This window comes from Cyprinus carpio, chromosome A17, assembly GCF_018340385.1.
Source record: "Cyprinus carpio isolate SPL01 chromosome A17, ASM1834038v1, whole genome shotgun sequence".
In the NCBI taxonomy this organism is placed as follows: domain Eukaryota; kingdom Metazoa; phylum Chordata; class Actinopteri; order Cypriniformes; family Cyprinidae; genus Cyprinus; species Cyprinus carpio.
This window is the reverse complement of record NC_056588.1, coordinates 9591690-9619299: the sequence shown is the minus strand read 5'-3', so window position 1 is coordinate 9619299 and position 27610 is coordinate 9591690. Positions and strand designations below refer to the sequence as shown.

The 27610-nt window shown below is 36.7% G+C and overlaps 1 protein-coding gene and 1 pseudogene across 1 annotated transcript; both read left to right on the top strand.

Annotated features, from left to right (window-relative positions):
* Positions 1-11116: 11116 nt before the first annotated feature.
* On the top strand, positions 11117-16097 carry LOC122148111 (annotated as a pseudogene).
* On the top strand, positions 15921-27045 carry LOC122148110 (28S ribosomal protein S5, mitochondrial-like). Its single transcript, XM_042773387.1, has 7 exons — positions 15921-15952; positions 16132-16156; positions 25574-25664; positions 25876-25923; positions 26180-26257; positions 26655-26800; positions 26962-27045. Exons 1-7 carry the CDS (start codon positions 15921-15923, stop codon positions 27043-27045), a joined length of 504 nt encoding a protein of 167 aa, XP_042629321.1.
* The last annotated feature ends 565 nt before the right edge of the window (positions 27046-27610 follow it).

The following is a 27610-nucleotide window of genomic DNA, read 5'->3' as shown; positions in this document are numbered from 1 at the left end:
ACTCTAAACACATTCTCACTCAATAAAACACAATCTGCACCGTGATAAACTTGTGATGCAAAACCGTAAACACAAGAAAGCAAAAGTTAAGCAGAACTGCAACACGGTTGTCATCATTTATTCACAATAATTCAAAACTGTTCACACTTGTTTCTAAATATGTGAATGTACAAAAAATAAGCCAGTTCAATGTGCACAGATGGCATGGATGCATCTATCAATCTGAGAGGTAGAGGAAGAGTGTGTATAAGTGGTGGAGGAAGAGGAGGACGAGGAAGAGCAAGACCAAGAACTGTCATTTCAGATGAAATCAGAGCCACTGTGCTAGACCATGTTCTTGTTTATGGAATGACAGACGCAGGACAAAGAGTTCAACCTAATTTTAGCAGATTCTCTATGGCCACCAGAATCAGTTGGAAAGTTCAAAAGAAGAGTGAAAGAGAATCTTAAACATATATACACTGTGTGTGTGGTTTCCTTTTTGAGAGCAATTTTTCTTTTTTTTTGTAACTACATGCACTGGACAATGTGTTCTCCACTTTTTGATGTAGTGTCTAATGAATGATCTGTAGTGTGTATATTATTGACTATAATGTGTGTGTGATTTGAAAGTTTTGTTTGATTTTGACTACAGGTGAAATGGTTTTGAAGCGATTGTTTGATTTTGGCAGAAGAGTCAGGGGTTCTGTGAATTTAGTTTGAAGGTTTGGATTTGTGTTTACGTTTTTGAGAAAATAAGTGATGGTTTCAAGAAATGTGTTTTAGCAATTCAGAAAAACTGTAATATTCTGTATTATGTCTGGGCTATATAAGGCTCAGGTGTTGCTCAGTTTTGGGGCTTCTGGCTGAGAATCAGTACCAATGCTAAAACCTATTCAGGCTCGGGCCACTCCAAGGCCATCATTCTTTGCGGTATGTAGGCAGAGGGAAAAGGGTTTGTGTAGACCAGAAGAAAATTGCTATGTGGGCCTGTGTGGTAGTAAAATTTCAGGGTCTGTGTATGTGTGTGTGTGTGTGTGTGTGTGTGTGTGTGTGTGTGTGTGTGTGTGTGTGTGTGTGTGTGTGTGCGTGTGTGCGTGTGTGTGTGTGCGTGTGTGTGTGTGTGTGTGTGTGTGTGTGTGTGTGTATGATAAAGTGAGTGGAGGATCCTCATCTATTCATGTTGAATGAAGTCTGTCTCTGTGGTGACATACTTGATGGCTGTTAGTTACCCTTTTTGTGGCTCTGATAGATGAATTCAAGTGACTAGAGCAAACATACACACATCCATTTAAGGACAAGAATCACTCTCTGATTTCTCTCTCAAATATGCACAAACACATTACGCCTCTTTCACTTCTCCTTCTAATACACCCTTCACCTCTGTTTATCTCTCCCACACAAACATCCCTACTTCCCTCTGTCTGGTGAAAGGTGAATGCTAATGAAAAGTGTGTGTGTGTGCTGTAAATAATGGAGTAGGTTGGTCTTCTAATTCATTGCCATGGTGACTAAGTGATAGAAATTAACACAAACATTATGTAGTTACTTCAGTTGATTCTTAGCAGACTTACTGTGCACTTCAAAAATATTTCACAGTATCAATATTTTCTCTTGTTTTCAAAACAATAAGATAAACTTGAGAAGCAAAACTGCAGTAATATCATTTTCCTCTGCTCATACCTCTACACATAGGCCTATTTTATATTTAGCTAGTTAGTTATTTTAAGCATAAATTTTAAGCACAATTTAGTGTTTTCTATTAACACAGTGCTAAAAACTATATGTCAATAAAGTAAAAAAAAAAGTTTAATTCAAGATCAATTCCCTACTGCATTAGTAGCCTACTAATTACTTGCAAACTAATTTTTGTTTTGAGTATTACTATACAAATTGCATAACATTCACATTAGGCCATCAGCCATAAGGGTAAATTGAGCTAATAAATTCATATTTCTGGATGCACAGGGCTGACATTCTTGGTCACCATGCAATAACCTTTGCTTTAGCTGCACAGTAACCTGCAGTAATATAAATTTCCTACATGTATCTGTTCAATCCCTTATTAAAATCCTATGCATTTAATGGACTCTAATTAGAATTGTTTGTGCATCAACAATTAGAAGAAAATACACTAAAATGTACATTAAGTTGAAGAATTGACATGTACTGCAGATATTTACATCAGGATTATGCTATCTGAATTCATGCATTTAAATTCTCTTTAAGACTGTAACCACAGTGATAAATAATACATGAATTTAATTCAGCTGGTTGACAGATGTTGACTAATCAAGTAAATTTTTCAAACAGGGATTAAGCAGAAAAACTATAGAATTTGGAACGACAAATAAGGAAATAACTTTCCCAGTAATGCATTAAAACACTCAAAGATGCATATCCAAACAAATTTGCACACGCTCTTAACTCACATACTCCCTCACACACACACACATACACACATACACACACCGCCTACTGCCACATTGATATGTAGATTCATTCATAAAGGTGCTCATATACATATACACACACATGTAATCTCAGAGGAGTTGTTGTGGCATCTTTGCCCCTGCCTGATGCAGCAATCGTTTAGCTAATTGTGCTCAATGTTAATTCTGAACCATTTTTATGTGATGCTAAATTATTAAGGTTCATTCATAATTCATAAAACGTAATAACCTCTGAATGCAAGCCTGAATAATGGAGGGGGAATCATTTCAAGCACATTTTTCCGGCTACAACTTTGGCTGGGCCCCAGTTTAAAAATAGACAAGTACAAATGGATGAAAAGGAGGAAGAGGTGCATGATATATTACATCAGTCAATACTGGATTTTATTAGTTGTTAAGTGTATTCACAATATTGTTATTTGAGTTGTCTTACAATGGAAGAAAGTGATTGGATTGAAGGTTTAGATGGGAGGAGTCGCTGGAAGAGTGGAGAATGTGGGATAACATAAGCAATGGGGAGAGAGAGATGACACACTGCTCATCTGCTCTAGGCTCTGTGCCACATGCTGAATTACACTGATTTATACACCGATATATCACACAAATCCATCTCTCTCTGACATTCACTTCTCCATCCCATCATTCCTCTAGACTTGATGTTTTCTCCTCCTTTATGTGTTTCTCCTCATGCTGTAATCTCTTACATGTTTTGAGGAGGCACCAGGGAGGAGCAAAAATAATGTTTGTTACGCAAATCAGTAACGTTGTGCCTGAAATGTCCTAACAGTTGTAAAACCTGAAATCACCTATAATAATATATGTGATAATAATATAGGTGATATATATATAGGTGATATAGGCGAGTAAATATATATACACTCACTGGCCACTTTATTAGGTACACCTTGCTAGTATCGGGTTGGACCCCCTTTTGCCTTCAGAACTTAATTCTTCATGGCATAGATTCAACAAGGTGTTGGAAACATTCCTCAGAGATTTTGGTCCATATTGACATGATAGCATCACGCAGTTGCTGCAGATTTGTCGGCTGCACATCGTTAATGCGAATCTCCCGTTCCACCACATCCCAAAGGTGCTCTATTGAATTGAGATCTGGTGACTGTGGAGGCCATTTGAGTAAAGTGAGCTCATTGTCAAGTTCAAGAAACCAGTCTGAGATGATTTGAGCTTTGTGACATGGTGCATTATCCTGCTGGAAGTAGCCATCAGAAGATGGGTACACTGTAGTCATAAAGGTATGGACATGGTCAGCAACAATACTCAGGTAGACTGTGGCATTTAAATGATGCTCAATTGGTACTAATTCATACAAAGTGTGCCCAGAAAATAATCCCACACCATTACACCACCACCACCAGCCTGAACCATTGAGACAAGGCAGGATGGATCCAAACTTTCATGTTCTTTACGCCAAATTCTGACTCAACCATCTGAATGTTGCAGCAGAAATCGAGACTCGTCAGACCAGGCAACATTTTTCCAATCTTCTATTGTCCAATTTTGGTGAGCCTGTGCGAATTGTAGCCTCTGTTTCCTGTTCTTAGCTGACAGGAGCATACAGGCATACAGCTCATGAAAACCCAAAATTCCTATCTCAAAAAATTAGCATATCAGCCTGGTTCATTACTCAAAACCCTAATCCTGGTTAAATTATCTAAACTGCAAAAGATTCCTGAGGCAATCATGGTCATACCCAGAACCGCAATCCATGGGTTAAACCCAGAAGGCCATCATTGACACCCTCAAGCGAGAGGGTAAGACACAGAAAGAAATTTCTGAATGAATAGGCTGTTCCCAGAGTGCTGTATCAAGGCACCTCAGTGGGAAGTCTGTGGGAAGGAAAAAGTGTGGCAAAAAACGCTGCACAACGAGAAGAGGTGACCGGACCCTGAGGAAGATTGTGGAGAAGGACCGATTCCAGACCTTGGGGGACCTGCGGAAGCAGTGGACTGAGTCTGGAGTAGAAACATCCAGAGCCACCGTGCACAGGCGTGTGCTTTTGAACCAGAAACAGCGGCAGAAACGCCTGATCTGGCCTACAGAGAAGCAGCACTGGACTGTTGCTCAGTGGTCCAAAGTACTTTTTTCGGATGAAAGCAAATTTTGCATGTCATTCGGAAATCAAGGTGCCAGAGTCTGGAGGAAGACTGGGGAGAAGGAAATGCCAAAAATGCCTGAAGTCCAGTGTCAAGGACCCACAGTCAGTGATGGTCTGGGGTGCCATGTCAGCTGCTGGTGTTGGTCCAACTGTGTTTTATCAAGGGCAGGGTCAATGCAGCTAGCTATCAGGAGATTTTGGAGCACTTCATGCTTCCATCTGCTGAAAAGCTTTATGGAGATGAAGATTTTGTTTTTTTAGCACGACCTGGCACCTGCTCACAGTGCCCAAAACCACTGGTAAAGGGTTTACTGACCATGGTATTACTGTGCTCAATTGGCCTGCCAACTCTCCTGACCTGAACCCCATTGAGAATCTGTGGGATATTGTGAAGAGAAAGTTGAGAGACGCAAGACCCAACACTCTGGATGAGCTTAAGGCCGCTATCGAAGCATCCTGGGCCTCCATAACACCTCAGCAGTGCCACAGGCTGATTGCCTCCATGCCACGCCGCATTGAAGCAGTCATTTCTGCAAAAGGATTCCCGACCAAGTATTGAGTGCATAACTGAACATAATTATTTGAAGGTTGACTTTTTTTTTTATCTAAAAACAAAAATCATCAATATTAAAGAGGAAATATGCTAATTTTTTGAGATAGGAATTTTGGGTTTTCATGAGCTGTATGCCAAAAACATCAAAAAAAAAATGAAATATATGAAAGTTTTTAATATTTATCATTAAATGAATCTAAAATATATGAAAGTTTAATTTTTATCATTACATTATGGAAAATAATGAACTTTTTCACAATATGCTAATTTTTTGAGAAGGTCCTGTATATATATATACACACACATTTGTATATATATATATATATATATATATATATATATATATATATATATATATATATATATATATATACACACACATTTGTATATATATACAATACCGAAAAATATGTAATATAATATAATTAAATTACTCTGTTCTGCATAGCTAATATTTTCTTATTGAAGTCACACGTTTCTCACTAATTATGGGGTGCTGATACCAACAATAGTGCCTTTTTTTGCTCTAGCATGTCACACTATTTTAACACCTATGATATGCATTTTGTATCCCTTTTGGTTTTGACAACCATTTGTAAGGTGAAGAAGTCTTGTATTTTCCCTTAATCACAAAAAAAAAAAAACACAAAGACATGACTCCTTTCTTCCTCTAAGCCAGGTTAGAATTATTTTTTCAACTGGTATTCACGTGTAAATGATTTTGAAGCAAATATTTTACACCTAATCCTGATTTCAAGGTTATAATTAAATATAAAATTAATATTTAGACTTTGTTTCAAGATGCAGACGTTATTTAAAAAAAAAAAAAAAAATTAAATATTTAAAATATTTACAAAAATATAATTTCTTGATGAAAAGTGCTAAATGTTTTTTGTGAGAGTTAATCACTTAAAATATTACTACGATAACAAAAAACAAAGTCAATAGCAAGTCCCCACTGTGACAGGAAAACAAACACACGAATGTACACTCCTCTCCTGTTTCATTTATCTGTGCTCTGCTCGCTGTCATTTCAAATCTGCTGTTGTGTAATGGTCTATTCTTCTCCACTCTTTTCTTTGCTCCCTCATTTGCTCTCTACAAGGGTCACCTCTCTCCCACCTGTCTGCCCAACTGCAAGTCTCCTTCCATTTCTCTCTCTTTGCTTCCCTCCCCTCCCTTTTATCTCTTTCAGTCTATTTTCTTTGCTCTCTCTTTCTCTCCGTAATGACAGAGGTTGTCTGTCTTATGTTAATGAACCTAATTCGTATGGAACCTTAAATTGGTTTGATGTAGTCCAAACAGAAAAGAGAAAGATAGCCTAAATCTAGTTACTTCAAGCATGTTAAATGAAAGCAGTTGGCAATCAATTCTATGCTCAAATTGTCTCGTTCAAACTCTGTTTCTTCCACTATTCTCTCAATTGACCTCTTTTGGAGGTCAGGGTTTCCAACTAAAACTCCCACCAAATAAAGTTACATCATCTGACCTCATGAATATTTAATTTGGCACTGAATCTCGTTTATTATTCATGTGCTTCTGCAATTTTCTCAAACTCTTAAAAAATATATATATATATATTTAGAACTATGTCCTATTTTAGTGCATTGTTACAATTGTTAATATCACTTTTTTGAATGAGGCCTTAAAGTCAGCATGAAGTCAAAATTATACTATTTACTTTTTATAATACACATTACACTTTTTTTTTTTTTTTTTTTTTGCCAGTGCATGTGATTACCAAGATAATTTTGCAATCTTTCATCAAAATTTAATAACTCTGCTTCTGCAACCACCTTTTTGGCCATGTATTTTTGACCCTTGCACCAGTCTCTTGTAGACTCTGTCCAAGATGGCATACTTGATGTACACTTGCAGTCTTGCAGAATTAAAAAAAAAAAAAATCCCAAAAGAGTACTGCAAGGGTGCTAAGATATCTAGAAATTTAGCATTACATCACTTCCTCACTATTGGATCCTCTGTTATCCTCTGTGGATCAGACTGAGAGCTGATAAAAAAAAAACAAAAAAAAAACACAATAATCCACAGCATGACTCCAGTCGAATAATTAACATCTTTTGAAGTGAAAAGCTGCATGTTTGTAAAAAACCAAATGCATCATTAAGATGGTAAAATGTAAACCATCTGGCCAATTACCACTTTATTACCTGTAATAACACTTCCTATAGTGAAAATGTCCATCTCCTGTTGTCCACGACATACTTGTTTAGAAGTGTTGGATTGTTTTCACTTGTAAATTTAATGTCAATTGATCTGTTTACTCGAGAAAACAATGTACTGTATAGACGACTTCTATTTTAGCTGGAAGAAACAGTTTAAGGGGGGGGGGATGTCTTGATGGATTTGTTTTTTTTTTTACAAACACTCAGCTTTTCACTTCACAAGGCATTAATTGATGGACTTAAGTCATGTGAATTAGTTGTGGAGTATTGTGATGCTTTTATCATCTGTTCGAGCTCTAACTCTGACGGCACCCATTCACTGCAAAATAAACTAATCTACATCTTGGATTGCCTGAAGGTTGGGAAATTTATAGCAAATTATTTTTATTTATTTATTTATTTTTCTGGTGAGTAATTCCTTTAATATCCAGTGACTCAAAATAATTTGTGTTGGCCTACACAATAAAACTATAAAAAAAGCTTACATATAAACTGATAGAGGAAAACAAATGGTTTGTGCTTTGTTTTTACAACACCTCTCTTCCATTACTGATAAGCAACTGAACATTATTGAGTTTGTTATGGTTGTTTTGCTCTGCACGTATGGAAATAAGTCAGTCTATTATCTACTGAGCATAGGACAAACATATCTGCTTTTATCCATCTCTCACTTTCTCAAACATTCACACAATTACAGCCGCTCCATATATTGATATTTTCAAAACAAATCTCTGGCTGAGATGCACTTTGTGGAAACCCACATTTGTATTACACAGAATAAAATAATGAATTCATGGGTGTACTCACACTCAAGCATCTGTACGTGTGCATGAGTGTGCGTGTAAGAGATTGAAAAGCTGCAAAGGCCAAAAAACTCAGTGAGAATGAAAATGTCAGTTTTTATTTACGCTGAGATGTCCTGGCTCTTTCAAGGATGTTCTTTTCCATGACAGCCTTGTGGAATTTATGCTGATGAGAGCAGTTCAGCAAAACACCCATCAATATCGCGCTAGAAGACATTCTCAAACACCACAATACTTTAGCCTAGAAATAACTCCTCTGCTCTGAAGGGCAACTTGGAAATTCACAGTTATATTTCTTTTACAATTGACAGGAAAAAGCCACAAATTATCATAAATGCAGTCTGTGAAATGCATTAAGCAATAAAAGAACCAGTCCTGTATTTTCCAAATCAGTTTAACAAATCTTTTTTTTTTTTTAATTAAATACCACCATGTGTCTCATCAGTGTGTTTAGACTGATAAAAATGCTAATTTATGGATGTTATGAAGTTTGTGAGATTGAGAAATGTGTGTTGCCATGTGCATCGAATTCAATTAAATCTTTCTAGATCTGTCAAATCACACTCTTGATCCTCGCTACCTGTGTGTGGTCTGTAGTTTGTCTCCCTGACTCTGATTGATGCTCACAGGTAAAGTATAATTTCAGAGACTGCACGGACTCACAGGTGAGAGAACACTCTTTTGGACTCCATCTCAGATGATTATGTAGCCAAGAGGCCGCCAATTATGTTCAGTGGCACTGGTGAGTGTGTGATTGCAGACCCAGATCCCTGTAGAGAAGCTTCACCAAAAGAGGCACTACCTGAGGACACATTTGGTTATGATGTTAATGAAAACACTAAAAACAATCAGTGTTACTCTAAACAAATCAAGAATCTGGCATTTATTTATTGTGATTATTTTCAGCAGGCTACTTATTCCAAATTAAATCACATGCAAAATTGGGAACCATCAGAAAAGAAAACAAATGATGACTGGTTTCCTTGCATGTGCGTTCAGTGAATATACAGTGAATAAAATTATTCACTGTATATTAAGCTTCCTGGTTTTCATCCAAATTATCTTATATTGTGTTCCAAAGATGAACAAAGCTTTTACTGGTTTGGAATGACATGGGGGTAAGTGATGACAAAATTTCATTTTGGGATGGAGTAACCCTTTAAGACTAAAATCAGTGTATTTACTGACTGATCATATGACACTGTTGAGAAATTTGTCATGGTATTGAAAAAAATGAATGTTACCACATTTTTTGTTTGATTAGTATTGTAACATGAGGCTAAATATTGAACTGAATTGTAGCAACAAAACTTTGAATGGATTTTAACATTTTTATGAAACAAAGTGGTGCTGATTTGCAGTCTGTTGGATTGAAAAGATGAAAGCAAGCAAACCCATAGCTTGGTTTATTATTGGCCACTTGCCTCCATCCAAACCAATCACCTCTCCTTCCTCCCATTTAATCTATTAAGATTATTCTGCTTAATGATTAATAAACATCCCCAGCATGCTGACAGAGTCCTTGGAGAGGCTCCTTAATCCGTTTCCTGTCACACTGATGACGGCTTGGGCTGTCACACAGGGAATTGAAAAAGCTTGAGTTTGGATGCATGCAGGAACACCACTCTAAATTTTAGACAGCATTTATCACCCCGACAGTTCTACAAACTCTCGTCCTCTACCTTTCTTTCGACTGCTTTTTTCCATCAGCTGCCTTTCTCTGGAAGTCTGGTTCAAACTGTCACGTCCACTGAAACAACTCTTCATGTTATGTATGGGTTCTCTCCTCCTTCCCCTCTATCTTGTCATTCATGCCTTTCCTGGCTGTTATCTTGGTTCTTCACCCTCTGTACTTCTTCTTGCCCACTTGCTCTCCTCTATCTCTCTGAGTCTCTGAGTATGTCTTAGTCAGCGCCCTACTGTAGTTCAGTAGCAAGTGCGCTAACAAGGGAGCCAGACATTTCCATTGCGCGCACGAACATGCACACACACACACACACACACACACACACACACACACACACACACACACACACACACACACACACACACACACCTTTTTTGAAATTGTGTTTTCTATTTCCATGAACAATCCTGGTAGTAGAGTTTGAAATGTGTTTTTCAAAATTCCAAACTGAGTGCAAAGCAGTGGTTAGTGCTTTTAGTTTTGCAAACTCAGTGATTAATTTGCTATACAGTGTTTAAAAAACTTTTGTAATTTTGATGTGTCATTTGTTGTGTCATTTTGATTTTTCACTTTAATTTTAGTTAAAACTTTTGTAATTTTGATGTGTCATTTGTTGTGTCATTTTGATTAGTTTTTGTTTTATTAGATATTAATGTTTATTTATTAGTTTTAGTTTGAGTTATTTTAATACTTCAGGTCATCACATTTGACATGCTGCCTTGCCAACTAAAATAAGTTTAATTAAAATTAAAATATTTTATTTGATTTCAAGTATGAAAAGGTTTTTATGGTTTTATTTAACTATAATAACCCTGAATTAGAGATTATATTTATATTTATTTGTTCATTTATGTTCAGCAATTTTGTACCATAGTACTAATATTTATACAATTTCAAAGCTTGTTTTACTAATATATATGTAATGTCTGAAATGCCATTTTAATGTGCAACCTCATAATCATGCCACAGTTATAACCGAGTCACAAATGTCCTAAATTTTAAAAGATAAAGCCCCTTGCTAGCGATCAAATATATGTTTATAATATACTGCTTTATGCCATAGGGAACTAGGGAGTGGAATGTGACACAGCCTCCTACCCCTGTCATCTCCCATATTATTCACTCTCTTCTTCTCCTCTTCTTTATGAGCACATCTGCACTGATTCAGATTCTCTAGTCACCTCTTTCTGGCATGTTCCCCTGTGATTCTGAAGCAGCCCTGAACAGTGCACAGTCTGACTAAAGCTGATAATGGGGCTGCTGATTAAAGGATATGAGGCTAGGCTCTACTGAACACGTAGGTGTCATTCTTCCAGTCTGTATCACAGGCAGAGCGCAGATGGGTGTAATGTCCCAGAAGACAGCACCGACATCAATGTGTCCCCTGAAGAAAGCTCCGGAGCTCTGTAACTTGCATTGAAAAGCTGAGGGCTATGATCTGGAGATCATAGTCCTCAGCTTTTCAATGCAATTTTCATGTTTTTCTTTTTATAGGCATTGCATACGTGCCCTTAAACATCCAAAATTACCCCAAACATGCTTATAATATGCAAATGATAAAATTGCCATAAAAATAGATTTAAATAAATACTTTTTCCTATTCCAAAACCAATTTCTTACACTGAAAAAAGTTTTTCAAGCAGTACTTCATCCAGTTAATAATTGTTGAGAGCTCTGTGTAAATAATTATAAGAGGTTTGAAAATAAAGCTAGTGTGAACATGTTGACGGTCCCTGTCATTGCAGAAGAAACATGATGTTTACCTCATAAAAAATAAATACATGACTCTAAAATGATTTATCTCTCTTATAGATGACACAGAATGTCTGCCCTAAATACGACCCTAGACATCTCTGCCACAGCTGTCAGTCATCTGTCACACTGACCTCTGAAATTTGAAGCATGTGTGATGTTCATGTTATTGTATTTTTTCATAACCAATCTTAAGCAATAAAATTCTTATACTTACATAAATATCTTCGTCATTCCTGATCTGAAGTATGAAAATTCTGACCTTACATGATGTTGTGTGAAGAGCTGCAAGTAGCTGCTTAGTATGGTAGCTTTTGCTTATGTTAAGTGTACTATAAATATGTATCAAAGGAACTTTGACCTGACTTTGACCTTAACAGAGAAGCAGATAAAGCCTTCATCAAATGTTTAAGCACATTACACGTACTCTTTGTTTATTTGTTTGTTTTTGTAGTGGTCCAATTATATGCTAATATAATATATATGCATGTATTATATAATATATGCAAACCAAAGATATTCATCGATTTGGAAGGGTTTGCGTACGAGTTGTGGACTAAGATTTCAGTAGAGAGGTGGTATAAGCTTCTAAGCACTTGGAGGCAACGTTTATTAGATATCATAAAAAATAAACACATGCATGTACTATGAGCCAGTAGAATAGATAGTAACCTCTGTGCATCTGGCTTTGTGCAGTATTGGTACAGATCAGAACTTTTAGGTTAGCTTTTAAAAACTGTCTTGTCCTCTGTCTCTCTTGTCAACAGGTGTTGGAGCTCTGAGAGCTCTAGGGGGCGCTGCTCACCTCTCCCATTTGGCAAGGCCCAGTCCCACCTAATATGCTCCAGTCACTGCTGCCCTGCAGCAAAACAGACATTCAAGCTTCTTTAACAAAGTAAGCAGCTGTGATATGGTTTGTTTGATTTTAGTGAGTATCAGTCAAGATCCTAAAGTTATGGTGCTTTATTGCTTGGAGATTAAACCTGAACGCATACCTTGAAAATAGTGCTTAACCTCAGGTATGAGCACAGAGTTAATGAGATCTCTTTTCACTGATGTACTCTTCATTCATTACAGTGAGGTGGTCTTACTGCTGGACCTTGAGGCCTGTCGCACCTCCTACGGTGCCTATGGTGGACTATTCATGGCTGGGGAGTCCTTTTCCCTGAGGCAGGCCTAAACCTGAACGCATACCTTGAAAATAGTGCTTAACCTCAGGTCGCTCCAGAGGGGACTATTGATAAGCTACTACTAAATATTGTAGAAACTTAATTTTCTGTAAAGTTGCTTTGCAATGATTTGTATCGTAAAAAGCGCTATACAAATAAACTTGAATTGAATTGAACTTGAATATAATTGATGTGTGTAATTACTATTATTGAATAGTAATATTGTAGAAGTGAAGCCCAGATAGTGTTTTGCAAAGTCACCAGGCATCTTTGCTGGACCATGAAATCTGACTATAAATATGACTTTTAATTTGAGTGAATTTAACAAAACTTTTTTCCCTCTAATACATACAACCTTTGTTGTTCCCCCAACTCTTTTGCATGTCTGCTTTCATAAGTAACTGCTCCCTGAGACTCACCGCCTCTTCATTAAAATGCAAACTTTGAAAATAGTACTACTGTATTATAAGGAAAAATCTGTACATCCAAAAACATTTTTTTTTTTACTTTTAAAACTGTGTAGGGATATGCCTTCAGCATCTCTCTTGCAGATGGTGTGGTTGCGTGTACGGACACGAGTGTTTGTTTGAATGCTTAGGTTTTGTGTGCATCAGTGTGCATTGGAGATGTTTGGTTGTCAGATAGAATTATGAAATTTCTTGAACTGCTTTTGTTGGAATCGGATGCTTCATTACGCCTGGCAAGCCTCTCTGTCTCATCTAATTAAGTCCTAATTAAATCAGAACAACATCAAACAACTCCCAACGTGCCAGATTACCCAACCCCTCTAAACACACACACACACACACACACACACACACACACACACACACACACACACACACACACACACACACACACACACACACACACACACACACACAATATAAATGAAACTTCATTCTTGCATGGTAAAACCAACAGCTGGAATTTACTTTTACTGTGCAGTCATTATCTAAATACACAGGTTAACACACTTCTCATGGCTTTATTATTCATTCTTCACCTTATTTGAGTGTGTATGAGTCTAATAGACTGTATTAGTGATGTGACTGTAGGTGTGTGTGATTTATTGACATCCATGTATTCCCTTAGTGACAGCTGATGAGCTTTGGCGGGGAGTCTTAGCTGAGTCCAGTGTCGGTGCCAGAAAGGGAAGAGGAAAGAGAACCAAACGTAAAATGAATAAAGATCTCAACAGAGGCCAGAACCTTGGAGAAGCCTCTTATCTTTGCCTACTTCACAGCATTGACAGAACACAAAAAAAAAATTTCATTGTTCTAAACTTTAAACTTATATTACCTAAAACAAAACAATATAAATAAAAAAAATTTTTAAATAAAAAAAAGAAAAAAAAAATCATAATTTAGATTTGATTATAATTAGACTTAACTCACACCAACATTCAGAAATTTGGGGTTGGTCGGTTTTATTTATTTTTAAAAGTTATTGAAAGAAGACTTTTATTCTCACCAAGGCTTTTTTATTTGATTGAAAAATACGGTAAAATCAGTAATTTTGTTAAATATTACTGTAATTAAATATAACTGTTTTCTGTTTTAATACATTTTAAAATGTAATTTATTCATGTGATGACAAAGGTGACTTTTCCACAGACTTTACTCTAGTCTTTAGTGTCACATACCCCTTCAGAAATCATTCTAATATGCTAATTTGGTGCACAAGAATAATTTCTTCTTATTATTAAAGTTATAAACAATTTTTGTGGAAACCATGATGCATTATTTTCAGGTTTCTTTGATGAACTGAAAATTAAAAAGAACAGCAATTATTTGAAATAGAACATTTTTGTATTATTATAAATGTCTTTACTGCCTTTTTATCAATTTGGTATTTGCTGAATAAAGTAGTAATTTCAATCATTTCATTCAAAAACAACAACACCAACAAAAACAGCATATCTTTCTCTAACCCAAGGAATTAAACTGGCTATTTTTGCTACTTTTTGCTACCTTAAGACTTCTATGTAAATTATCTCTATTATGATTTTATAATTGCCAGTAGTAGTTCAGGAATACTGTATAAGTTTTAATATGCAAGTGTGGGCATGTAAATGGTGATATAGTGATATATTTAACAATGCCTTAAAAAGAACTACTTTTATTACTCAAATTCTTTTATTACACACCAGTTCTGGTTGTCTCTGGACAGATTTAAGGCCAACACTACATTAAAACGGCTATAAACATCAGTAACCATTAGATGTCCATTTTAGTGTGTAGCATTTCTTGAGGTTTTTGCACCCACTATGCCAGTTAATGAATATCAGTCACAGCTCAGCTTCAAGTTTAGAGGTTTATATCTGGCATTGGAATCTAACCTTCTCCTAAGCTGACATCACTCACAGAGCGCCACAGTTATTGAGTGGCATTATTTAATTTAAATTAAAAAGACCTCAGGGGAATCTATCGATTTATTTTTCTTTTCTCTCACACTCTGTCGTGTTGGCTTTTCTTGAAACAAGGTAGAAACTGATAATAATAATGTGTATAACGCCCACTTTTGTGTGTTCTTTAGGTCGTGCTGGCTACCTGTGGCCCGGTCTGAATACTCCGGTGTATAAGGATGGGTCCATCCAGAAACCCTCACAACGGGGAGAGACAGAGCAGAAGGAGGTGACAGCAGCCCTGGAACGTCAGAGAGATGAATGGGACAAACGCAGGAAGACTAAGATAAAGAGAGAGAGGGGCTGAACCTGCTACTTTGATTTGTCCCATTCTACTGAAAATGCTTGATTAAGGAGATGCATGGCTGTATAGTTGATTTATAATGGATGTAACTGAAATAGTCAAACAGTTTGATGAAAACATGGTCTTTGATCATGTAATAGGATGTATTGCACAACACCTGCATCTACACGCTTCGATTGCTTCAACACTCACACACACACACACACACACACAGTGAAATGAGATGCAGAAAGTGCAATCTCCTTGTAATTTACACTGCTGTTCATCTCTGTTCTGCCACTCACCATCTTACAGTGGGAATAGATTTCCCGTCGTCTCATTGGCCAAAGGGACGTGGGTGCAATCTCTGGTAGTCGTGGTGATGGATTGCCCAGCAACGGTAAGGCCTGGAGTCTAAATCATGTCTAGATCTGCTCCAACTACTTCTCACCCCTGAGTCACCACAGCAACACCTCCTCCTTTAAATCGAGGAAATATGCTTTTCTCTCACAGGCAAAATGAAACACCTGTAATGAGTTACTGCGGCAACAGCACAGCCCTGGGGTTAGAGGTCATAACAGACCACTCACGTAATCTCATTTAACACGCTTGCTGTCCCTGATCAAAAACAAATAGACTGTGTGAGCCTTTTTCAGCAATCCCAACCAGTACTAATGACCTTTGGTGTTTTTTGTCATTTATAAGCAGTTCTGACTTTGCTTTGCCCTTTTTTGTCCTTTCAGAGATTTTGACTCACATGTGATAGAGGTGTCTTACTAACATGAAATTGCATTAAAAACTAATTCCATAATGTGTTGAATTTATGACTGAAAGTGCATATTCTATATGAATTTATTCATTAAGATTTGATTGGATTGTTGAAAGTGAATTATCTTATTATTGGTTAATATTGTTTTCCCCTACCTGCAACAAAGGGATAATTTGATCTGCTTTGTCTTGTTTCTCCATTGATAGCCATTAGAATTGTGTGTGTTGTTTAGTGTGTCTATCACCCTTGTGTATGTGATTGCATGCATGTATCTCAGAGCTTCTGAACCACTCTCTTGAACTCCTAAATGGGAGGCAGTCTGGGCACAAAATCTGCTCAGCACAAAATTACCATGTAGTGTGGAGTATCTGGAGAATTATCTAATTATACACAACAATGAACGTTTGATAAACAAACCTCTGTATAGAGCCCCTGGCTGGCACCACTAGACTCATTTGGCAGAAATGTTGCTGAGTTTAGAATGGAAAACAGTTCAGCAGTTTACCTCGGGTCCTCGTCTCTCTTTCACTTTACTGCATTTTCCATATTGTCTTTCTTTCGTCCTCTGATTTTTTCATTTCCATAAAGCTTTGTTGGCAAAGAAGTGGACAGGTTTACAGCCAAAGTTTTGTCTTCTCTGTCTGAATGCTGCAAGGAATCAAATGAAGGGCTGATGATTTAGGTGAAGTGATTTCCTTTCTTCTCACTCTCATTAGCTCTGCTCCAAAACCTTGTGAGCTGCCTCATTGCCTACTGCCTACACAGGTATTTGTCTTATACACCTGGGGCTGGTTGCACCAGCCAGACATTAATAAGCTGGGTGTAAGCCCTATGCTGGGCTTTGCAATGTCCTGCTTTACGATAAATATTTACACCTGTTGCACCAGCTGAAACTATGATCAGGCACAACTACGCCCGGCGTAAACAATGCGCGTCCACGCCGACACATTCTCCAGCAGTTATAGATATAGCTGAGATGACGTTCACGCCACAATGGCTACCGCGTTTGCTACCCAAAAGTCCGCGTTTTTATACCTGAAGTCTCCCTGCACACTCCCATGACAGATTTCATCAAGGTTAAGTAAAATATAATAAATGTAATACAATGCTTCGCTCTAGAGTTATTTTTTTATATATAGCTGACTATCAAGTTTATGTACAATGAATGTGTTTCCTGAGGTAGCTAATTGTAACTCTGTGACATTTTGTGTTTTGCTGTCTTTCTGTGGCTTAAAAAAAAAAAACACGTTTATAGTTTGTATTTTGTGATCAAATTCACTGAATTTAAAAGCTGATAATTTATTTCTGATTGAAAGTAACAAAGCACAAAACTTATTGCGATTATTTGATGACAGGCACGCTACAAATAATGAATGGAATTAAAGACGTGAAATATTTCCAAGCATTTACACTGTCCTTCCAAGCAAGATGTAAATGGTTCAGTTTCTTTTAATAATTCCAGTTCATATGTAATATTTTACAGCATAGTTATTACATGCTTGACAGAATATTTTGTATTCAGTGTCGACAGTGTGGTAGGCTATAGTTTACACCGAGCTTTGTGATTGATATCACTTAAACACATTTCTTGAAACTATGCCTCATATTCTCAAAACAGTAAACACAAATCCATAACGTCTCACCCAATTACCCAAACAACCTATTTTCAGGTCAAAATTAAGCTCTACACTCAAAACCATTCACTCTTGCTGAAAAACCAAACTTTGCCCTCAGACATCACACACAAACCCTCAAAAACACACACACACACTACAAAAACACACAACACACATGGTTCAGTTTCTTTTACAGTTTTTTTGGATTGCTTACACACGAAAATTAAAAGTAGTACACTATTAGCAAAACCTTACACTCAAGAAGCAAAACATCAGCCCATATTTGCACAACTATAAACACATTGTCAACCTCACACTTGTTGCAAAACTCTACACACAGTGATTTGCAAAACACTAAAACACACTTAACATACATTACACACAAAAATCTATCATGAAGTCACTTCCTTGCAATACCAAAGCACTGACTGTCAAATTACCGCACCGTCCAACCAATTGGTTCAACACAGTCATCAGGTGTGCAAACACTTGTTTCCTTAATTGTAGACACACCAATCAGGTGTATAAGCACTATAAAAAGCACCAGGTGAGTTCATCAGTCTTCAAGCACAATGGAAAGAGTCAGAGAAAGAGTAAGACGAGGAGGAGGAAGGGGAGGAGGAGGAATCAACAGAGGAAGAGATGGAGGCCATGCTAGAGGTAGAGTTAGAGGTAGAGGAAGAGGAAGACAAGAAGGTGCTCAAAGAGGACCAAAACTGACAAATGAGATCCGCGCAACACTGGTTGACCACGTTGTCAACCATGGCCTGACGCTGAGGGAGGCTGGACTGCGAGTACAGCCAAATCTAAGCTGATACACAGTGGCAAGTGTGATAAGAACATTTCGACTGGAAAATAGGTATTGTAAAAATATCATCATATCAAAAACATCTGCACGATTTCAGTAACTGCTTACAGTACTGTATTCTATGCACTGTCAGCACTTCTGTTACCTTTTCCTGTGAAATTACTGTACTATTGTATACTTTTTTTTTTTTTTTTTTTTTTTTTTTTTTTTTTTTTTTTTTTTTTTTTCCCTACATAGGATTGAGGGTCAGGAACGACAAGGGGGAAGGCCTCCTATGTTCACAGAACAGCAAGAGAGGGAGATAGTAAACATGGTTTTGGCCAACAATGCTATAACACTCAATCAGCTCCAAGATAACATTGTCAATAACCACGCCAGTTTCAACGATATCCATGAGGTCTCAAAATCAACACTGGCACGCATCCTAAAAAAAAAAAAACATATTCAAATGAAGCAAATTTATTGAGTGCCTTTCGAGCGCAATTCCGAAAGGGTGAAACGACTGCGGCATGATTATGCAGAGGTATGTACAGTATTCACTTTATCAGTGTGATCTTGCATACTGTCTCAATCTTTTACTGTACTGTAATATGTATACTAGATCTACACTGAACTACACAATTTTGCCTGACACTGTTCTTCAGAGTTTTACGAATGGATGGAGAGGAGATCCAGCATGAGTTCATTTACGTAGATGAGGCTGGGTTCCACCTGACGAGAACACGAAGGAGGGGAAGAAACATCATTGGCCACAGGGCTATAGTCAAAGTCCAAGGGCAACGTGGGGGTAATATAACACTTTGTGAAGCCATTACACAGAATGGGGTCCTCCACCGCCATGCCCATATGGGCCCTTACAACACAGCACTCATACTTACATTCTTGGACCAATTGCACAACATAACAGCAGCAAATCAAATCGATCATATGCAATACATTGTTGTCTGGGACAATGTGTCTTTCCACCGCTCTGCTCTGGTTCAGAACTGGTTTCAGCAACATCCACACCACCTATACCTATATCTTCCACCATACTCTCCATTCCTCAACCCTATAGAAGAGTTTTTCTCAGCATGGCGATGGAAGGTATATGATCTCCGCCTCAAGGCTGAGGTACCCCTCATCCAAGCCATGGAGGAGGCCTGTGACCAGATGGAGGTAGCAGCAATGCAAGGATGGATTCGTCATTCAAGACGTTTCTTTCCAAGGTGTCTTGCTAATGACAACATTGCCTGCGATGTTGATGAAATTCTCTGGCCAGATCCAGCTAGGCGAAGAGACAATGTCCAATGTCTAGTTGTGTTTGTGTGTGTGTGTGTGTATGTGTTTTTTTTTTTTTTTTTTTTTTTTTTTTTTTTAAAACAGTAAACTTGCAGTACAATACGTAAAGTGACATTTTGTTACAGTATGAATCTCCATGTCAACATTTTGGGCGTATTGACAAATAAATTAGTTTCTTCAGTCTGCAACATTGGTCTTGTGTAGTGTTTGGTGAATTTACATTATATTTGTACTTTGTTGATGGTAGCCTACTCTAATCATAGGGACGTAGAAGTGCTAAAAGTGTTTTAGGTTTATCACAGCAAAGTAACTCGTGCAAACAGAGTATAGTAATGTGAAATGTGTTTCATATTGTAACAAAGTGTGGTTTTTAAACAGAAGTGTATAGTTTTTACAAGAGTGTTTAATTATGCAAAGGACCTGTAGTGTTTTGCTAATTGGGTGTGTGGTTATGCTAATTGTGTGTAGTGTTTTGAAAACACGGGCCCTGTTTTGAAAATCGTGCTTAAGCAATCCAAATAAACTAAGTTTGGCTGAACTCATTGCCCAGCCTCCCTCATAGTCATACCATGGACAAGGACATGGTCAACTAGTGGCACAAATTTCATCTGAGACTCCTTGTCTCCTTGCCCCTCATCCTCATCCTCGTCCTCGTCCTAATCCTCTTTCTCTTCCTTCACCTCTTCCTCCACTCCTTACTGCTCTTGCTCATCCTCTTCCTCCTCTCTGATGTCCTCAACCTTTGCAATCATGTCTCTCTGGATCCATTGTTTCAAAACTGAATGAACTGAATGGGGCTCTTTTATCTACCTATTGAAGGTTTTGATTGGTGTGTGATAAATTTTGACTCTTAGTGTTTCCACGTGGGTATCTGTGTGCTAACTGAGCTCAAGTTTTGCTGACTTGAGTGAACAATATTGAATGCTAGTGCTTTCTAAATGACCACATGGTGTAGGCACTGAGAAATGTAGGGATTTGTGTGTAGAGTTTTGCAGTAAAGGTTCAGCAAATCTGACTCATGTGTTAAAGCAGGGGAATAGTGTTTATAGTTCAGCAAAATGGGTGCTTTCTGAAAAATGGTGTTATGGTCTTGAAATTTTAGCTCAAAAGCCTACTTATAGTGTTTAAGCAATCGAGAAAAACTGTAATAAAAATTAAAAATAATTATCTCCCAATTGCATATTTTATTGTGTAACTATAAACAGTAATATTGTGAAATGTTATAAATATTAAAAATTAATAATTCATATTTATTTTAATGAATATATTTCAAAATGTAATTTATTCGTGTGATCCAAAGCTGAATTTACAGCAGCCATTACTCCAGTCTTCAGTGTCACATGATCCCTAAAAATAATTTTGATATGCTGAAGAAGCATCAAGAAACATTTCTTACTATTATCATTGTTGAAAACAGTTGTTTCAGCTCAATTTTGTGAAAACCGTGCTACATTTTTTTGTATTATTATTATTCCCAGAATTCTTTGTTGAATATAAAATCCAAAAGAACAGCATTTATTTGATTATTTATATAAATCTTTTGTATATTATAAATAATAAATAAATTCATTAAATAATTACTGAGTCAAATCCACCTTGGATTTTTTTTCCCACTGAGCTTGTAATTGTACATGAAATATAATATTTCGCTCTATGCAAAAGTTGTATGCAGTGCTGCCAAAACAATGTCTCCGCAGGACGCATAATGAAATTACTTACCTTTTGGAACCGAATTCACATCAGGAGCTTTATCATGATGCCTTACAATACTGCCAACAAAGACAGCTCACTGGGTTTTGGAAATGACTATTCTGTCACTGTTTTTCTCTGTTCTGTCATTTCGATTGACGTTTTAGGGCCGCTGGCAATAGTGACTAGAATCAACCACCACAGACTGTAAGTCAGACTCCCTCAGTCTTTTGCGGTGTCCAGCACATTTGCTCTGAGTCTGGACAACTATTTATCGCATGTGATCAAGCATATGGTGGCATGTTGTCCTCACATTACACCAGAGCATATGAGATAACCCAGCAAAGACACATTAGAGGGCTTAAACAGAAATGAAGAGTATTTGCAGTTCTCCAGGACCTCCGTCTCTGTGGATGCAAATTAATTTGAAGAGGTTCTGAAAAGCTTGGTGACATTATCAGGCTTGCATTTAAAGTGGTGCACTTTTCCCCCCCTTCATCCCGCTGTCTCCTGGGTGTCCTAGAAAAAGCACAAGTAAAGGCTGAAAGAGCCCAAGTACTTATAAAGCCACATTAATTAAGCCAAATATTTCTTGTTAACTCAAGAACTTCTCCCAAGGACACGTGATGTCTGCCAAGAGAGAGGGAAGAGAGCCATAGTGCTCTAGAGCGGATGATACACAAGCAAGACTGAGAGAGCAAGACAGACAGAGGAGGGCATGAGATATGGCTGATAGTTAGAGGAGAGTGATGATAAAAATATGTAATGGTTATGGAGATAGATTAACGCAAGAGGAAGACTTTTACAGTTTTAGGTTCCCATCTGCAGTTTATCATGTCTTGTAATGGTTGAATTATCTTATTCTCCTTTTCTGCAGTTTACACACCATTTCACATAGTCAAACTTTACATTGTCTTGTCAAGCTTAGAACTTTAATGTTGTTGTCACACTATTCTTTAGGCATGTTTTACACTATAAAATTGACTAAATTGTGAACTTGACTACATTGAGGGCACACTTTACAGTTTAGTCATTCTGTTATGTTACAAAAAACTGGATCATGAGCTGTAAAAGAACACAGTGCCATGCTTGACTCCGAAATATGCAGAAATTATTTAAAATTAAAGTGCAACATGATGATTTCAGTTTTATTTTGTGTACCCCTACTTTACACTGTAGTTAAGTTTACATTTGTAAATATTTTACACTGTAGTCCAGGTTAAATTTGTTGGTATACTTTACACTGTAGTTAGTTACATTGTGTTGGGATAATTTACACTAGTCAAGGTTACATTATGTCTTCATATTTTACATTAGTCAACGTTAAATTATCAATATATTATACTGAAGTTATATTGAGTAGCGGTTTTCACAGTGTAGTTAGTTAAATTGTGTGGTTATTTTATGCTGTGGTCAAGTACTTTCTTGACATAATTTACACTTTATGCTCAGACCTACAACATGCATCATTTACATTTTTTTTTTCCCAAAATCAGATCTCTGTTTTTCCATTGCACATACATTTTTTCTTAAATAAATAAATGAATAAATAAATAAATAAATAAATAAATAAAAATATCACTTGCTTCTCTAATCTTTTTGTATTCTATCTTTGTTTTTTGTTTATTTATTATACATTTAACAAAAGCAAAAAAGGCCTCTAACTCTAGCTTGCTCTATTCTTTTTCTATTCTATCTGTTTTCTTTTTAATTATTATATGATTTAATAAAAAACATTGCTACGTGTACTGCATTAAGCTAACTGAGACCTGAGCACTTGTATATCATTGCTCTTTTGTTGATTTTGATTGCTTCCATTGTCTTCATTTGTAAGTCGCTTTGGATAAAAGCGTCTGCTAAATGTAAATGTAATGTATGTGCATCCCCTCAAAAACATGTGGTTGACTGATCAATATGCTTACAGAAATCACTAGCGATTGTAGCATGTGACTCTCTCTCTAAGATCCACCGCAGTCGCTCCCTCGCTTTCTAAAACACTGAGGTTCCAAACAATGACAGAGGTTTGTACAGAAACACATGCACATATGCTCATTAGCTGTACTTGGTCTGGGTCGTGTCATTATGCAATCACTGCAACCGTTGGCTCAACCCAAAATTATCATTTTAATTAAATGCAAAAAATCCACCTCTTTATGCTGCACAGGGTTAAAAAATGCATATGAGTGTGTTTATCTTTGCTGATTAGCCATTATAAATTACATGTACCACAGTCTCACACCAAAGATATAATGTTAGACATATTAGCTAGCCAGGATTATTAAATCTTCAAATCCCCATAGTAATTTACTATATTGTTGCAAATATGGGTGTCACAGCACTTATGTTGTACCTCTTAATACCTTCTAAAGAGAGGCTAACAACACATAATAGGTAAACTAAACTACTGGTAAGAAATAAGCAGTTAGTAAATAAATAGTGCAAGTCTAAAATATTATATATATAAAGAATAGAATTAGAATAGAGAGTGCTAGAGTTAGAGGGTCAAATAAAGATGGAAGAGATGTGTTTTTACATAAAACAGAGGCTCTCAACCTGGGGTCACTAGAGATACAGATGGGGTTGTGGGTGACTTTTTTTTCTCACTGAGCAATGTTTATATACATAAAATATCGGTTTAAATACCCAAAGACTTGGGTTCTAGAAATAACCAATTTAAACAGTAGATAACTCAATATTTGTAACTGTGGAAGTGGTAAAATTTGTTATACTTAAAAATGTACACATATCATTAAGGGTCACTATTATTTATTTATTTTGAAAGAAATTAAAATCTACTTTCAGCAAGGATGCATTAAATTCATCAAAACTTTGTTACAGTAAAGGCTTACATAGTTAAAAAAGACTTAATCAAAGAATCCTCAAAAAAAAAGTATCTCAGTTTGCACTAAAATATTAAGCAGCACAACTGTTTAACATAAATAATAGTAAGAAATGTTTCTTGAGCACCAAATCAGTCTAATAGAATGATTTTTGAAGGCTAATGTGACACTCAATGCTGCAACAATGCCTGCTAAAAATTCATCTTTTCCAACACAGGAATAAATTACATCTTAAAATGTATTAAAATGAAACAAGTTCTATTAAATTGTATTTATTTTTCACAATACTACTGTTTTCTGTGTTTTTGATCAGTAAATGTAGTCTTGGTGAGCATAAGAGACTTCTTTAAAAAAAAAATAAGAAAACTTACTGACCATAAACTTTTGAATGGTAGTGTTATTTTTCAGTTATGTACTTCTAATGAGACACTGATTCCTTATCATTTAATTGTTTGAAGTTGGATTTCAAAAAATGACCAAAGAGGTTAAAAAGAATCACTGATAAACAGAAAATGTACACCTGAAAAAGTCAAATTGAATGATACTGAAGATTTAGGATCACCCTTGGCAATCTCATGCATGTGTGCCACCGTTGGCATGAAAAAGGTTTTATTATTATTATTATTATTATTATTAATAGCTATTTTATTTAGATACCACAAGTGAGGCCTTCTTCTGAATGAGACGAGTATGTCTCAGCATACTATTATAATGAAACAAGATATGGCACTTCAAAAGGTTGCTGACTGCTGGTTTAGGACATAATCAGCTATGTAACTTTTGTGCTTGAGCTCTTTGAACAGGCTGAAATCAACCTTCTAACTTCCTCTGAACATGTTTAGTCCTTGCCAGTGGGTGGCTTTTTCTTTCAGCACATGGATCTCATCATATCAATAATACTCCTACAGCAAACATTGCATAACGGATTGCAGTAAGAAGCAAGAATGCTTTTATTCTGTACAAGTACTTTATACTATGCAATTACGTGTACATCTGAAGCATGTGGGGAGAGAGTGAGTGTGAGTGTGTGACAAGACTGCAGTATTTGAGAAGCATTTCAGTGGAGCATATTAGCCTTAGTAGGTTTGTACTGCCTCTTGCTGGTTGCTTCAAGGAAGCGCACATACATAAATTGATGCAGATATTGGCAGTCATATGTGATGTTTGTTGTTTGATTGACAGGTCAAGAGGGCGTTTAATGTCACTGCCAAAGAGAGCAGGAAAAGATCCATCAGCTCTTTGGTTGCTGTGGGCAATGGAAATGGAGCAGCAGGTAAATACAGACGCATATACACTTTTAATGATGTTTGTCTGATGGCTAAATTTCTTAATATAGATTTGGGTTCTGTATACATTTTTTTTTTTAGCAATATATGAAAATAACAAAGCAATGAATAAAAAAAATAAAAAGTATTTATTTATTTATAAATGGTATACAATGGTTATAATCAGTGTTAATGAGCCGTTTATTTACTTCTCTGCAGGGTTTGCACTGGGGAGAGCAGCAGACAAGAACACACTTAGAAAAGTAAGCCACAGTCACATGCACACTCATTTACATGCACACAAATCACATACCGGACTCTAATCGCAGGCACAATTCCCCCCTGAAGAAGGTTAAATGACTCGCCCAAGGGCAAAATAATGACAGAACAGGGCTATGAGCTCAATAATTCCTCAGTTCACGACACACTTACAAGATTTGACCCTCTAATGTTTGTGTTAGAGCTACCAGGTCATGTTACAATGAAATCATCTTGACATTAAACATGCTGCTTTGTTTTACAGGCAAAAAAAGAGCCATGCATTATCTCTACTACACTGAGAGATACAACAACCATACCAGTGAATCACACACTACTCTTTGTGCATATGCGAGTGTTACACACGTGCTATCATATAACAGACAGACATCGTAAATCTCATGTGCATATGTGTACTTTTGTGTGCAGTTTGAGAAAAGGATTCTACGGTGTTACAGCATTAATCATTTACATTTACTTAATATATGGTTTCCATGTTTTGATATTTGTATTTTTGACATGGAAAAAAAATACAGTTGAAGTCAAAGGGAAGGGGAAATATCTTGTGTTGTGTTCCACTGAGGAAAGAAAGTTAATGAAAATGACAAAGTAAAAATGTACAAAACTTGTATTGGGCATTGTTGTCAAAACTGAATAAAAAAAAAAACTATATACAAAAAAGAAAATGTAAAAGTCATTTACCTTCTCTCATTTATTTGATATTATTTTCTCTCTTTCAGGTTATGGTCTGCGTTGTCATTGGGCGGTAATCACTCTCTGTAAACTGATTGGGATTGAGGATATGTATGCAAAAGTAGATGGTTCAGTTCCCTTTCATAGGTCACTTCAATGCTGCGGTGACATCACCGTATGGGAACACCTCTTGGTGTGACGAATGTCTGAAGCCCTGTACCATCCCACCAATCCTATTGGCCAAATAGCGCTTGCCACCACCTTACGCATGCGTAAGCATAGTATACCTGCGTGCCGCGCGCTATTTCGCTCAGATTTCATTTCCGTCAGGAAAACAAATTTTCTGTGCCCTAGGAAAACATCTCGCGTTCTCAACAACAATTATACGAGCAGTGTTCAACTCCTCTTCGTGGACACGATGAGTCACCGAAAGTGTAAGGAGCCATGTAACAGGTTTTTCATGGGGGGGAACACTCATGAAAGTTGCGTTGTGTGCCTGGGCCTGCATCACGCACAGGTGGTGCTTAGCGTCCTCTCTACATGTCCTCATTGTGATAGCCTGCGGCTAAAAGTTCTGCTCTCAAGAGTAGAAATCTTGTAGCATGGATTCATGTTGTAATGACTGGATTACGGCCATGAAAAATGTAAGACTAGAGGTGGGTTTTTTAAAAGTTGATGAAAAGCACAATGATCAAATATGCCCATCCATCTCATGTTTACATGGAAATGGAAAAGCAATGCAAAGCAAAAACCTGTTCCATGTGAGCAACCCTTTATATAGTACATCAGTGTTTTATATGTAACAATGTCTTGCACACATAGCTTTATAATGGAGTTAACATTAATTAAATGCAAAAGTATTGTATGAGGTATTTTAAAGAGTATATATGGCTGATTTGGTCGGTTGATTTGAATATACAGAATAGTCATAGGTGTAATTTAGTTAGTAATATTTTGAATTAACTTTGAGTGCTGGAGTGACTTATGCTATTGGAGTTTTTAT

What these genes read in the sequence shown, in the direction of transcription:
- LOC122148110 (XM_042773387.1), top strand. Translation starts at nt 15,921, where the DNA reads ATGAGTTACTGCGGCAACAGCACAGCCCTGGG. An exon ending in CAATGGAAATGGAGCAGCAG is followed by an intron (nt 25,665 to 25,875) that starts GTAAATACAGAC and finishes ACTTCTCTGCAG; the next exon opens with GGTTTGCACTGGGGAGAGCA. An exon ending in GAACACACTTAGAAAAGTAA is followed by an intron (nt 25,924 to 26,179) that starts GCCACAGTCACA and finishes TTTGTTTTACAG; the next exon opens with GCAAAAAAAGAGCCATGCAT.